Source organism: Podarcis pityusensis (assembly GCF_964106645.2).
Source record: "Podarcis pityusensis genome assembly, chromosome: 4".
Lineage (NCBI taxonomy): Eukaryota > Metazoa > Chordata > Lepidosauria > Squamata > Lacertidae > Podarcis > Podarcis pityusensis.
Window position 1 is genome coordinate 73336180 of NC_138027.1, and position 13217 is coordinate 73349396.

Here is a 13217-nt window from a genome sequence, read left to right on the forward strand (position 1 = left end):
CTCCAGTTGTTATTTAGCTGCCATTATCACTGACAGTTGGCTTTGCTGGCTGAGGCTTATGGGAATCCAACAATCTCAGGGGAAGGCATGATTTTCCACTCCTGCTTATACAGATTTTTGTTACCTCTCTCTGCATTGTGAGCTGAGTAGTTCCTGGCCTCCTTGTCAATAAATCATAACAGGGCAAAGTGTTACCTTGCTAATAGAAATAGGAACACCTGAATAATTCAAATAGTGTATGTGTAGCAAATCGTATAAAAGGCCTGATGCCTCTGGTTGGGTTTTTCTTTTTCCTATTTCTCCTCAGGGCATTTTTCAGTTCTCTTTTTGGCTGGCGGCTGCTTTTAGTTTTGCTGATTGTTGCCTTGATCCATACTACTCATTGAGGGTGTTGGAGTTACTGCAGCAGCTCTCATTCATCTCTCCTCCCTCCCACCCCCAAACCCTTTCTCTTCTGAGTATGCCAGGAAAATAGCATCTGCCTTCTTAAAAAAACCAACAACACCAAACCAACCACCTCTGCAAAATTCTGCCGAATAACATAAATAAAACCATGTGTGAAATATGAAGTACGCTGTTCATCTAGCTGCCACTTTTTCCTTATGTTCGGTGTCTTTGTGTATTATATGAAGGAATGCAGTATCTTTTTATCCTCATTGGTTACCAGTGTGGCATGTTTTGGGCGAGGAAAAATGGATTGTGGATTTCCCACAGATGGAGAATGCATCTAAGAATGCTTCTTAAGTAACGCCTGGAAGAAATATTATCTCTTGGGATTATGCCATGGGTAGGCAAACTAAGGCCTGGGAGCCAGATCCGGCCCAATCGCTGCCTAAATCGAGCTCGCAGATGGTCCAGGAATCGGCGTGTTTTTACATGAGTAGAATGTGCCCTTTTATTTAAAATGCATCTCTGGGTTGTTTGTGGGACCTGCCTGGTGTTTTTACATGAGTAGAATGTGTGCTTTTATTTCAAATGCATCTCTGGGTTATTTGTGGGGCATAGGAATTCGTTCACACATTTTTTTCAAAATATAGTCTGGCCCCCCACAAGGTATGAGGGACAGTGGACCAGCCCCCTGCTGAAAAAGTTTGCTGACCCCTGGATTATGCCATAGAAGGCAAAGGAAACGAGAATTGTGTGGCATACGAGGGATGGGTTATAATTAGTAACTTTTGGAGAAGCTTTGCCTGTTAAGACTTGTAGCTTTGTGGAGCCTTTATTTGAAATGACCTTATTCGAAAGTATAGTATACAGAAAATGTAAGGAGAGGAGCTGATATTTTTGGCTTCAGGACCAGGCCTGACTTTGGCCATCCATGTTCAAGTGACCTCCAGGTTTTACTTCTACAATGCAGCATAGGTGCACTGCCTCTTGAAGACAATCCAGAAACCTAAATGGTTTCCAAATTTGGCTTCCAGCTTTTTGACTCCTTGCCCACTTGCTCCTGGGTTCAGTCAGCTCGTCAAAGTCCTAAATCGGGTTGGGGGTGAAAGAGACTTTGGTTCTCCAGAGGTTGCTGAACCACAACTCCCATCAGCCCCAGCAAGCACAGCCATTCAGTGGTAGGGACTCTGGGAGTCATAGCTCAGCGACGTTCAGAGGGGCCAAGGGTGCCCACACATGATGAAAGGTTTGGGGCAAAATATTTAAAGAATCTCCTCCTCCTATATGAAATTGCCTGAGCGCTTCATTCTTCATTTAAGGCCTTGCTTCAGGTAGTGTCATGATCAGAAATGTGTCAGGTGGGTTACCCAAATCTTGAGAGCTACCACTGGAAACACCTATCACTGTCTGTATTTCATCATCCTGTCAGAAGAATTTGGGGCTGTTACAGAATACTGCCTTTTGGGGGGCGGGAGACCTGTGGCCCTCCAGATGGGCTCCATCTCTCAACAGACACATTCAGTGCTGCCAATACTCATGAATGATGAGACTTGTAGTGCATCTACATTTGGAGGGCCAAAAGTTCTCCACATCTGCTTTTATAGTGGTTTGATGTTGCTCCTGTTTTCAGTTCTTTCCCCTCCGTTTCTTAAGCTTGCGTTGTTTGCAATAGGGTTTCTTTTTTGCCCCACTGTTTTACAGTATTTTCTCTCTCTGCATGTGTCTACCTGTGGAGGATAATATAGATATCTATATAGAACTAGATCTATATATCTCTATAGCTATCTCTAAATCTATCTCTCTACTCTCTATACTCTCTCTCTCTCTCTATATATATATGTTTATCCCACGGTAAATCTTCAGAATGCCACAACTCTTTGCTCAGGTTTTTCTTGTGCAGCATACACACAGCATTATAGCACTATCAGGGACTCTTAGTAGCTCATAGGGACAGAGTTTGAAATGGTTTGCAGTCAGAACAAGCTTGCAAATATTTGTTAATTTTTTATTATTGTTATAAAAAGTAACGTCTGCTGCAATGCATGGATACTGCAGTGATAACTTGACTAAATGTGTTCATTTTTGTGCAGGACTTCTTATGTCAAGTGGAGAGGTATTGCAAACAGTGCCACTTGACAACACCAATTACGTTCCCTCCAGAGCACCCAGTGGAGGAAGTAGGACGTCTGTTGCTATGTTGCCTTCTAAAGCATGAGGATTTAGGTATCTACATTTGACACACAATTGTTCTAAAATTCTTACTGTATTATTTTGATTTTTTTTCCTCCAATGAGATCTCCTCTCTTGTTCCCCCTCTTAAAGGTCATATAGCACTCTCGCTTGTTCATCCTGCTATGCTAGGAGTTGACCAAGTTAAACATCGTGTACTTCCAAAATCTGTAGCAGATGTGTGTCGTGTTGTCTACCAAGCAAAATGCTCGCTGATCAAGGTAAGCATCAGACCAAGGAATCACTGGTACCCTTTCTTGAGACATTAGGTGTTAGTGTTACCTTACTAACAGAGGGATCTGTTTGCATTGTCGTTTTAAGACTCACCAGGAACAAGGAAGATCTTACAAAGAGGTTTGTGCCCCTGTTATTGAGCGTTTGAGGTTCCTCTTCAATGAATTGCGTCCGGCAGTGTGTAATGACCTCTCCATTATGTCCAAGCTTAAAAGTCTAAGTTCTTTGCCCCGATGGAGAAGGGTAGTTCAGAAGATAATTAGAGAGCGAAGAAAAAAGAGAGGTAAATGTTTTGAAATACAATTTCTTGTTGAAGGGAAAGAGACTATTATGCATTTTGTCAGTTTGCTTGTGAGGTAGAATACAACAGATGCTTGCTTGCTTCATTCATTCTCAAGCAAGACTTGCATCCCATTAAAAAAAGATTCCATAAATATATATCTTGCTAGATCTCACTTAATACTATGTGGGCTCTATCTAATTGCAAAAGACATAGTGTAATTAGGAATTGGAGGGACACAGTTCAGGGAGAGGGGAAAAGAAGGGGTGTCTACTTGCAGTTGTGCGTCACTCTGAATTCTTTACATTTTTGTAAAGCAGTGTTTTCTATGGAAGCTCCCATTTTTCTTGGTAATTAAAAAAAATAGTTTTGCTCATGCTTTTGGAAGTGGATAAAGGTGACACAAATTTGATGTACAGTGGCACCTTGGTTCTGGAACACTTAGTTGTCAAACAAATCGGTGTTCTGGTTTGTGAACGTTTTTCGGAAGCCAAACATCCGACGTGGCTTCTGCTTGAGTGCAGGAAGCTCCTTCAGCCAGTCAGAAGCTGCGCCTTGGTTTTCGAATGGTTTTGGGAGTCAAACGGACTCCCGGAATGGATTAACTTCGTGAACCAAGGTACCACTGTATTGAAGTAACATTTTAACTATTTTGAAACTGTATGTAACCCACCCCTGGGGCCCAAGGGTGAAGGGGAGACTATAAATATAAATAAATACATTTAACATGTTTCCTTTGTGTCTTGCTGCTAGTCCCTAAAAAATCTGAGCCGTCTGATGTAGAAGAGTCCAAAATTGGGAATGAGGAGAGTGATTTGGAAGAGCCCTGTGTCATACCTCACAGCCCTGTGACAGCTGATAAAAGGCCCTTGTCAGCCAAATCGCCCAAGGTATGCAGAGTATCACGTACTAAATATGAGCCAGCTGCACAGTAGCTAACGACCATTCAGAATATGTGAACGTGGCAGCTGAGTGTCAGGCGGTATGTTTAGCAGAGTGGTAGTCATGTTAGTTTGTCGCTGCGTAAACAAGCGCATTAGTCTGTTGCTGCAAAAGCAGCTGTGCAAAGAGAGAAATGAATTACATTATTAACAGTGGTCATTCACAAAACAGTAGATAACACAATATGTATGCATCTTTGTGGCATACGTGCTGTACTGATGCCCAGTGATTTCGCAGCCACTCTCTGTAGAGGAAAGTTGTGCATTTGGATATCCTTGCTGAACCTTACTTTGTATATACATGATACGCAAGTGTGTAAGACCTTCCTCACAGTCACACAGAGAGGATCTCTAGTTGGGTGTTTAAGTGAACTGGCTCCAAGTCTTGGATGAACTTCCTTTGTGTCATAAATGTAGATTTTAAATGTAAGCATTGGCCTTCCTTTGTAGCCAAAGGTAATTCCTTCTACCTGTTGAATTCTCCCTTTTTAAGTTAAAAAGTGTCGCACATGAATAAATGCGGTGTACTTAATAGGTCACATTTGTAAAACCTTTCTTGGTTGTAGAACTTAGTGCTCTAAATTTTTCTATATTAACGTGCCACTGTGGGGCAAGCACTATTTTCAAACTGATTTCTTAGGTTATTAAGTTGAGGGTAAATGTGCATTTTGTTTTTTCTAGGATAAATGGCAGCCACTGATGAACACAGTTACGGGTGTTCACAAATACAAATGGCTGAAACAGAACGTCCAGGGCTTATATCCCCAGTCTGCTCTTCTCAATACCATAGTTGAATTTGCTTTAAAAGAAGAGCCCATTGATGTTGAAAAGATGCGGAAGTGCTTACTAAAGCAGGTAAGGCATGGCTCACTTCATATGGCAGGGCCTTGCTGCGTAAAGTTCTTACATAGATAAAATATTTACCTCCCTTCTCTCTTGTTTTGTAGCTGGAAAGAGCCGAGGTTCGTTTAGAGGGCATTGATACAATCCTAAAGCTGGCAACCAAGAGTTTTCTGTTGCCTTCTGCACAATACGCTATGTTCTGTGGATGGCAAAGACTTATTCCGGAAGGAACCAACATTGGGTAATTTTCGTTCTCCCTTGCAGCTCACACTTTTGCTTCTTTATACCTAATCTGGCTCTTTGTTGTGCTGTTTAGGTGAAACATAGGGGTTTCACAGGGGGACCTTGGGAACTATGACGGTGAAAAAAAGCTCCAGTATGGCACAGGTGGAGCACTAGGTGATGATGTTCATGGTCCTGGTGTAGCATTTATGTGTCATAGGAGCACCTTGTTTCTCATAGTAGCAGTGGTGGGAAACCTCCAGCCTGCCAGGCACCCCCCATTTGGCCTGCATTGTATTTTGGCTCAAACTATAGCCACTTGCCCATCACTTTGACATCATATAATGTCAGGCGCAGGACAGGTGTAGCCGCAGCACCAAATTCCAAAGTAAGAGTCTGCACCCCCACTTCTTCCTTTGCAGTCGCGGGTTTAAATTTGAATCTCCAGATGTCATATGACATTAGGTGATGGTCAGGTGGGGGCAGCTGCATGCGGAGTGGTCCAGATCTCGGTTCAGCCCCCTGTCCAGATCCTACCCTTCTCCTTGAGCTAATGCAAATGTGTACAGTGGTACCTCAGGTTAAGTACTTAATTCGTTCCGGAGGTCCGTACTTAACCTGAAACTGTTCTTAACCTGAAGCACCACTTTAGCTAATGGGGCCTCCTGCTGCTGCCGGAGCACGATTTCTGTTCTCATCCTGAAGCAAAGTTCTTAACCTGAAGCACTATTTCTGGGTTAGCGGAGTCTGTAACCTGAAGCGTATGTAACCTGAGGTACCACTGTACTGGGAAAGTCTTGCAAAGGCACAGAAGGTGGGGTTCTGAGAGGGTTTGAACAGCAGGTGGGCAGCTTTTTCTGGCTTGCGTGTGGCCCCCAACACTGTTGACGTCCTTTGCAGCAGTATCCGCTTGCGATGCAAAATAGGTGTTAAGGTAGGTTACCGTTCTGAAAACACTGGAAATCATGGCTTGCTTGTTATCCACATAGGGAACCCTTAACGGACTGCTTAAAGGATGTGGATCTGATTCCGCCCTTCAATCGTATGCTCCTGGAAGTTACTTTTGGGAAGTTGTACTCATGGGCTATTCAGAACGTTCGGAACATCTTGCTTGATGCTAACAACAGGTTCAAAGAACTAGGTGAGTATTACCAATACTCTTCTGTAATTTAAAATAAAAACTCCAATTCGTTTACTTTTCTTTTGTGTCTGTTAGTTGGGTGCAAGTTGTTGAATTTCCACCAAGTTTCAAAAGTATTTTTTGCACATCTTGCAGCCACCAAATCATGTATTTGATGCTCCTTTCTCTCCCTAACCACCTATCCAAAGCTGGCTGTGGGACATGGCATATTCAGGGATGTTTTACGGTTGTACTTATGCTCTTCCATGTTGCTTCTGGGGAGTTTAATTTCTTTGGAGGAAGATGGAAGGAAGTGAGCCCTCTCTTCTGAGGTGCACATTATGGGTAGTACTTGTAGCTTTGGCTCATAATCTCATTCCTCCTTTGAAGATTTGGCTATCAAACAAATCTTGTGAGTGGCCATACATCCAGTGAAATATGGTTTTGTATTTGCAAGCTTTACTTAGATGAAGTGCTGTCAGGTGAATCTGTTCTTTCCTTGGAGAGACTGCTGGGAACGTCTGAAAACAGAGGCAACTTAACTAGTAAACCAGTTCCAGAAGCAAACTAACAGTCATCTCAAGGTCATTTACTTGAGCCAATAAGCAGCCATTGCCTTGTGTGTGTCTGTTAAAATATATCCTATTTCTTCTAGGAATCCAACCTGTTCCCCTGCAAACCATTACCAATGAGAACCCTGCGGGACCAAGCCTTGGGACTATTCCACAAGCACGTTTCTTATTAGTCATGCTTAATATGCTAACCCTACAGCATGGTGCAAACACCATGAACCTTCTTCTCAATTCTGGCATGTTGGCACTGACGCAAACCACGTTGCGACTGATAGGTACGTTTGCTACTTGGGAAAGACCCATTTTACCTGTCAATTCACTGTTGAGAATAGAATGTTTGGTCTGCTTTAGAACCCTTAGGATATTTCCTATCGGAGGTGGTCTTGTTGTAAGGTTAAAGCTTACTGGGAAATGATGTACAATGAATTGAAAAGGATGTTCAAAATACCTTTTGTAAAAAAACCCCAGAAGCTTTTCTTTTGGGAATTATAGGGACAGAACTATGTAAATTGTATAGAAACTTATTCATCTATGCTACTACAGCAGCAAGAATGCTACTTGCCCAAAGGTGGAAAGAAGCAGAAGTCCCAGTAAAGAAAGAATGGATACAAAAACTTATGGAAATGGTGAAACTTATCGGAATAAGAAATCAAGATAACAAACTTTTTATAAAAGAATGTGGAAATGGTTTATAGAATATTTACAGATAAATTGCAAACAGATGAAATCATTAGCAGGATTATTGTAATAACCTGCAGTTTCATAAGAGTATATATTTGAAGTAGATCATTAAACGAGCAAATTAAATGAATTTGGATATGCAGAAGATATTAAAAAGTAAATTTAAGGAACTGCAGAAAGGAGGAGGGGAAGGAAGTCAAACTTTGAAATGTTAAACTGATTGGAAAACTAATGAAATGTATAAACTTGAAAAGTATAAATAAAAACTTTTTAAAAATAATTAAAAAATAGAATATTTCCTACCGCTGAACTATGCCTCTTCGGCTTTGCACATTGAACAAAAGTATTACATTCTTGTGGAGACCGCTTTGGAAAGCTGGAATAAGTTACTACTTTTGATATTAGTTATCTGTTAACAGCTGCAAGATCTCAAGATACCTCTCATTAAATTAGGGCCTAGTTCGGACAACGTCGAGGAAGATATGCTTGCTTCGTCTCGTGGTGTTTCTGCTACAGTCCTAGAAGAGTCCCGGAAGGAGACCACTCCAGTTCAGCTTCCTGTATCAGGGCCAGAGTTGGCAGCCATGATGAAGATTGGCACCAGAGTGATGAGGGGGGTGGACTGGAAGTGGGGAGATCAGGTACTGCTTGCCTATGTCTGTCATATTTGCTGGATTTCAGTTCACTCTATGATCTTAATTATTGGCCATATGTTTTTAAACTTTCCTGTATTTCTGCTGCTCTTCCCTTCAGGATGGCCCTCCTCCAGGCTTGGGGCGCGTGATTGGAGAATTGGGTGAAGACGGCTGGATTCGAGTTCAGTGGGACACTGGCAGCACCAATTCTTACAGGATGGGGAAAGAGGGAAAATATGATCTCAAGCTGGCTGAACCACCACCTGCTTCTCAGCCTACAACAGAAGACTCGGACACAGAGGATGATTCTGGTAAGGCTTTTTTTTGTGCTGAACAAGTGGTAATGTAGCTCCCAAGCAGTAAGTAAGTGGTTTGAACAAATAGGCCTTGTTCTACTCACACCTCGTTTTTCAAGAAAGAGATCCAACTAATTTAGAGAAGCCAAACACTTAGTAGTTTTGTAGTTATAGGTATTCCTAGAACATGCATTCTCCTCTTCCAATCATAAGACATAAGGGATGCAGAGAGGTTAAAAACCTAGCTATTCTGGACATTGACATTATAAGAGTGGATGGGGCAACCCAGCCAGATGGGTAGTGTTTAAATAATAACATTATTATTATTATTATTAACCATCTTTTAACTTTCTGAACTTTCTAACATTGCTCCAGCTGCTGGGAACAGAATGTGGGGCTTAATTTATTTTGGGTTAATTTCACTTCCAGTGCTGGTATTTGAGTGGCATGTTGGTATACAGTAGCACCACCTCTTGCATGCAATTAACCTGTGCAATTTCAACCTAGCTCAGTTGAAATCTTGCAGATTAATTACACACAAGGCGGAGAGCTCAAAAAGCTTCTTTTTCACCGGGTGTTCCTGGTGCTCAAAGAGCTTTTAACCTTTAGGCTTGCTTACCAAGCTCTGGAAGGCTCTCGCGAGAACTTGTGGAAATGTGGACAGCCCTGCAACATCTTGCGAGAGAACATTCCAGAACCCAGTAAGCTCTTGAAAGCTCTCCGCCTTGCTTGGAAGGTAAGGATGGCTGTGTGGTAGCGGTTCAGGTGTATGCATTTCTATGTATGCATGTCATCCCCGCAATGTAAACCTCCACTCAATACTGTAATATTAGTCCAGTTATGATTTTTCCTCATCGTGCCATTCTGAAGCTGTGGAAGATTAATTTGCCTGGAAAAACAACATTAAATTGGATATTTCCAATTTCTCTCTTTTTTTTACCGGTTTGTCCAAGGTTAAGGAAATTCTGGCATTTTTTAAAATACTCGTAGGTTTAAAGTGAAAGTCAATATCCAGGGGTGTCTGTCCACCAGTGGAACAGGCACAATTAGTGGAATGGATTCTCTCCTCCCTCTTCAGCCTGTTGTGTGTGCCTTCCAAATATGCACACAGGAGGGTTGGGGGGGACGACCCTCTAGAACAGATTTGGGAGCAGTAAGGTAGGGCCGTACTGGGAGGGAGGGAGAGAAAAGGGAATCCCTGAGCTGAAATCACCTTGCACAGTGCTTGCTGTCACCCAGCGTTGTTGTTGTTTAGTCGTTTAGTTGTGTCCAACTCTTCATGACCCCATGGACCAGAGCACGCCAGGCACTCCTATCCTCCACTGCCTCCTGCAGTTTGGTCAAACTCATGCTGGTAGCTTTGAGAACACTGTTCAGCCATCTCGTCCTCTGTCGTCCCCTTCTCCTTGTGCCCTCAATCTTTCCCAACATCAGGATCTTCTCTTCTCATGAGGTGTCCAGAGTATTGGAGCCTCAGCTTCAGGATCTGTCCTTCCAGTGAGCACTCAGGGCTGATTTCCTTAAGAATGGAGAGGTTTGATCTTCTTGCAGTCCGTGGGACTCTCAAGAGTCTCCTCCAGCACCATAATTCAAAAGCATCAATTCTTCGGTGATCAGCCTTCTTTATGGTCCAGCTCTCACTTCCACACATCACTAGTCACCCAGTGTTAGGAGACCTGAATTAATTCGCTTGTGAAAATAAGGAGCTTGCAACGGAGCGCATCAATTTCATTGTCTTCTGTCATTTATTTTGACTCTTGTTTCAGAAGGAGAACAAGTTGAAAGAAATCTCCACCCCACTTCCATGATGCTGACAAGCACAGTGAATCTGCTGCAGACTCTCTGCCTCTCAGCTGGAGTCCACGCTGAAGTCATGCAGAACGAAGCAACAAGAACTTTGTGTGGGCTGCTGCGCATGCTAGTTGAGAGCGGGACCGTAGACAAATCAGGTAGATACCTGCACCAGATCAAAGTCTTGTTTTGTGTGCCGAGTCCTTCATCCTCATATCAGTGGAACCTATTGTGGCTCCTCAAGTTAGAATGATTTGCCTCATCCCATGTCTGCAGCAGTGCATTTTAAAAAGTATATTTAAAAGAGCTTCACCATTTTTTACCAGAGCAAACAGGCCTTTGTTGTAGAGCGATTTTTGGTGCTTTGCTTTCTCCTGTGTTTTGTTGTTTTCCTTAGGTTTTCATAGTTATCCTGTTGAGTTCAACTAAAACAGGCAAAAGTACATGATATTGCCCATGCTTTCTGACGCTGATAAATAAAATGAGCTATTGTTCTATTCTGCAACATGAAAACTGTTTATTCTAAAAAGCCGGTTTAACTTTAGGTGCTTTGAGGCAAATAATTCAGGTGTAAATGCGCAAATGTAGTAATTTTAGGCAACTAAGAGGACTTAAGAGTCTTTCTTTTTTAAAAATAAATTCCAGCTTCTGTACCAAATACATTGGTTAATAAAGAACAGCACAGGAGCTGGTGTTCACTGGGATTCATCCGAAGTATAGCCCTCATGCCTCAGATGTGCAGCACTCTTAGTACGTCGCAATGGATAACTCTCCTAATGAAAATCGTCGAGGGACATGAATCGTTTACTGCTGCATCTCTACAACGACAGGTAATGCCTTTCACTGGTGGAGATATCCAGTGGGGTTTTTAACCCACTACAGCTGAGTCATAATAGGGTTTGAAAGCCACACTTCATGTCTGTGGCTCGATTCAAGATCAGACACCTTTCTCTTGAAAGCGATGAAGCAGGAAGAAGACGCAGAATGGTTTCGTTGCTGCATTTTGCCTAGATGTGAAAGAGGAAGTGGAAATGTGGTTTGTTGGGTCCCTAGCAGGGGATTATTTTTTTCACACAGTGGGTTGACATTAGGCAGTTATTTACAGCTTATACGCATAACATTACAGCTTACATTTTAGGGAAGCTTTTAATGTTTGATGTATTACAGTATTTTAATGTTTTTTTGGAAGCCGCCCAGAGTGGCTGGGGAAGCCCAGTCAGATGGGCGGGGTGTAAATAATAAATTATTATTATTATTATTATTATTATTATTACATACCTAAAGTCTTTTTTAATAAATCATTTTGAATCGTAACACATGAGAAAATGGCTCCATGTTTTTTAGAAAGAGGAGCATTGGTGGTTATTTTGTGCAAGGAGGCATAAGAGTGTCTGCCTACTTGCAGAATTAAGTGTTCTTTCCTACTAACTTGAGAGACTTCTTTAAAATAGATATGTTTTCATCTTTTAGATCCTTGCAGTGCATTTACTACAAGCAGTCCTTCCTTCCTGGGATAAAAGCGAAAGGTCGAGGGATATGAAATTCCTGGTGGAAAAATTGTTTGGTTTCCTTGGCTGCCTGCTTACCACTTGCTCTTCAGATATCCCACTGCTCAGAGGTAGGAGAATATTTATGCCTTCAGTGTTGTATTCTTATATTTTTAACCATATTGATGTCTGTCTATGAGTTTTCCTCTTTTTCAAATTTCCCCTTTTTTTTGGCAGAATCTACTCTGAGGAGGAGGAAGGCAAGGCCTCAGGCCTCTCTCACGGCCACTCACAGCAGTACTTTGGCAGAGGAGATAGTGGCACTGCTGAGGACATTGCATTCACTGAGCCAGTGGAATGGACTCATAAACAAGTACATCAACTCTCAGCTAACCTCCATCACCCACATCTTTGCAGGAAAACAGTCAGAAGGGGTAGTTCCCGCATCTTAAAATCAACTCATTTTTGTTTTAAATCTAGTAATCGTTAATGGATTCTGTCAAACTATTTAAAAGCTATGATATATTTTTGTGAAGTGATTGCCTTCTTTAATGTAAAATTGGCTGCAATATCAAATATTATTGCATGTTGTTTTTCTTGAACTGCGAATATTTTCCAAAGGGAAGTCCTTGCTACAGTTTCATTGTGCCTGTTCTCTTTTTTTTCCTAGGCTGTTTTGGAAGACTTCTTTCCTGACTCTGAGAATCCAGAAGTGGGAGGCTTGATGGCTGTCCTGGCAGTCATTGGCGGAATAGATAGTCGCTTGCGGTTAGGTGGCCAAGTTATCCATGATGAATTTGGAGAAGGCACAGTGACACGAATCACCCCGAAAGGAAAAATCACAGTTCAGTTTTATGACATGAGAACCTGTAGAGTCTGTCCCCTCAGTCAGCTAAAACCAGTAAGTGTATTAAAGTGACGCCTTGCTTAAGGTGTAAGCTGAGTACGATGCATTATACGTGGACTGTTTGTTTGTTCGTTTTGGGAAATATTCTAATATTCTCCTGGCTGATGAGCAGCAATTTGTGCATCCCAAAAAAGCTGATTTTTTTTCTTTCGAGTGTCATGCATCACTGCTCAGATAAGGTAATATGTTACCAATATTTGAGCAGCTCTTGTACAAGTCACCTTCAGTTCCACATCTTTTGGGTAGAACTTTTCTGTTTGCTTTACCTCACTGTTGTTTCACCCTGGGAAAGCAAATTTTGACAGCCCCTTCTGCATTGGTCTAGGAGTGCTTCTACCTTTTACAAGCACCCAGAGAAGGGAGGGAATTCTCTCAGGTTGGAAGCAAAGAAATGAACACAACTTACAAGGAATTTATACTGAAATATATATTTAAAATGTCTGTTTGTCTATAGCTCCCGGTCATTCCTTTTAATGTCAATAATTTGCCATTCACTGAACCAATGCTGTCTGTCTGGGCTCAGCTGGTGAACTTGGCTGGAAGTAAAGTTGAAAAACACAGAATAAAGACTCCAAATCAGGGTGTTTCGGGT

At 42.0% G+C, this 13217-nt stretch overlaps 1 protein-coding gene and 1 long non-coding RNA gene across 6 annotated transcripts in view; one reads left to right on the forward strand and one right to left on the reverse strand.

The window, feature by feature from the left end:
• The window catches only part of LOC308474908, a 306542-nt gene that overhangs the window by 123640 nt on the left and 169685 nt on the right, over positions 1 to 13217 (reverse strand). The window lies entirely within an intron of this gene.
• Positions 1 to 13217, forward strand: part of HERC2 (HECT and RLD domain containing E3 ubiquitin protein ligase 2) — a 96297-nt gene that overhangs the window by 34463 nt on the left and 48617 nt on the right. For 4 of the 5 annotated variants that reach the window (XM_081001271.1, XM_081001275.1, XM_081001274.1 and 1 more), the window contains exons 28-43: positions 2478 to 2610; positions 2710 to 2837; positions 2938 to 3133; positions 3884 to 4020; positions 4753 to 4926; positions 5019 to 5155; positions 6126 to 6277; positions 6912 to 7103; positions 7963 to 8150; positions 8263 to 8455; positions 10207 to 10389; positions 10877 to 11061; positions 11702 to 11849; positions 11956 to 12152; positions 12389 to 12619; positions 13080 to 13215. In XM_081001271.1, the coding sequence (XP_080857397.1) occupies positions 2478 to 2610; positions 2710 to 2837; positions 2938 to 3133; positions 3884 to 4020; positions 4753 to 4926; positions 5019 to 5155; positions 6126 to 6277; positions 6912 to 7103; positions 7963 to 8150; positions 8263 to 8455; positions 10207 to 10389; positions 10877 to 11061; positions 11702 to 11849; positions 11956 to 12152; positions 12389 to 12619; positions 13080 to 13215 (2710 nt within the window). The remainder of the gene's footprint in view (positions 1 to 2477; positions 2611 to 2709; positions 2838 to 2937; positions 3134 to 3883; positions 4021 to 4752; positions 4927 to 5018; positions 5156 to 6125; positions 6278 to 6911; positions 7104 to 7962; positions 8151 to 8262; positions 8456 to 10206; positions 10390 to 10876; positions 11062 to 11701; positions 11850 to 11955; positions 12153 to 12388; positions 12620 to 13079; positions 13216 to 13217) is intronic. The other variant, XM_081001272.1, reaches the window with a different exon arrangement.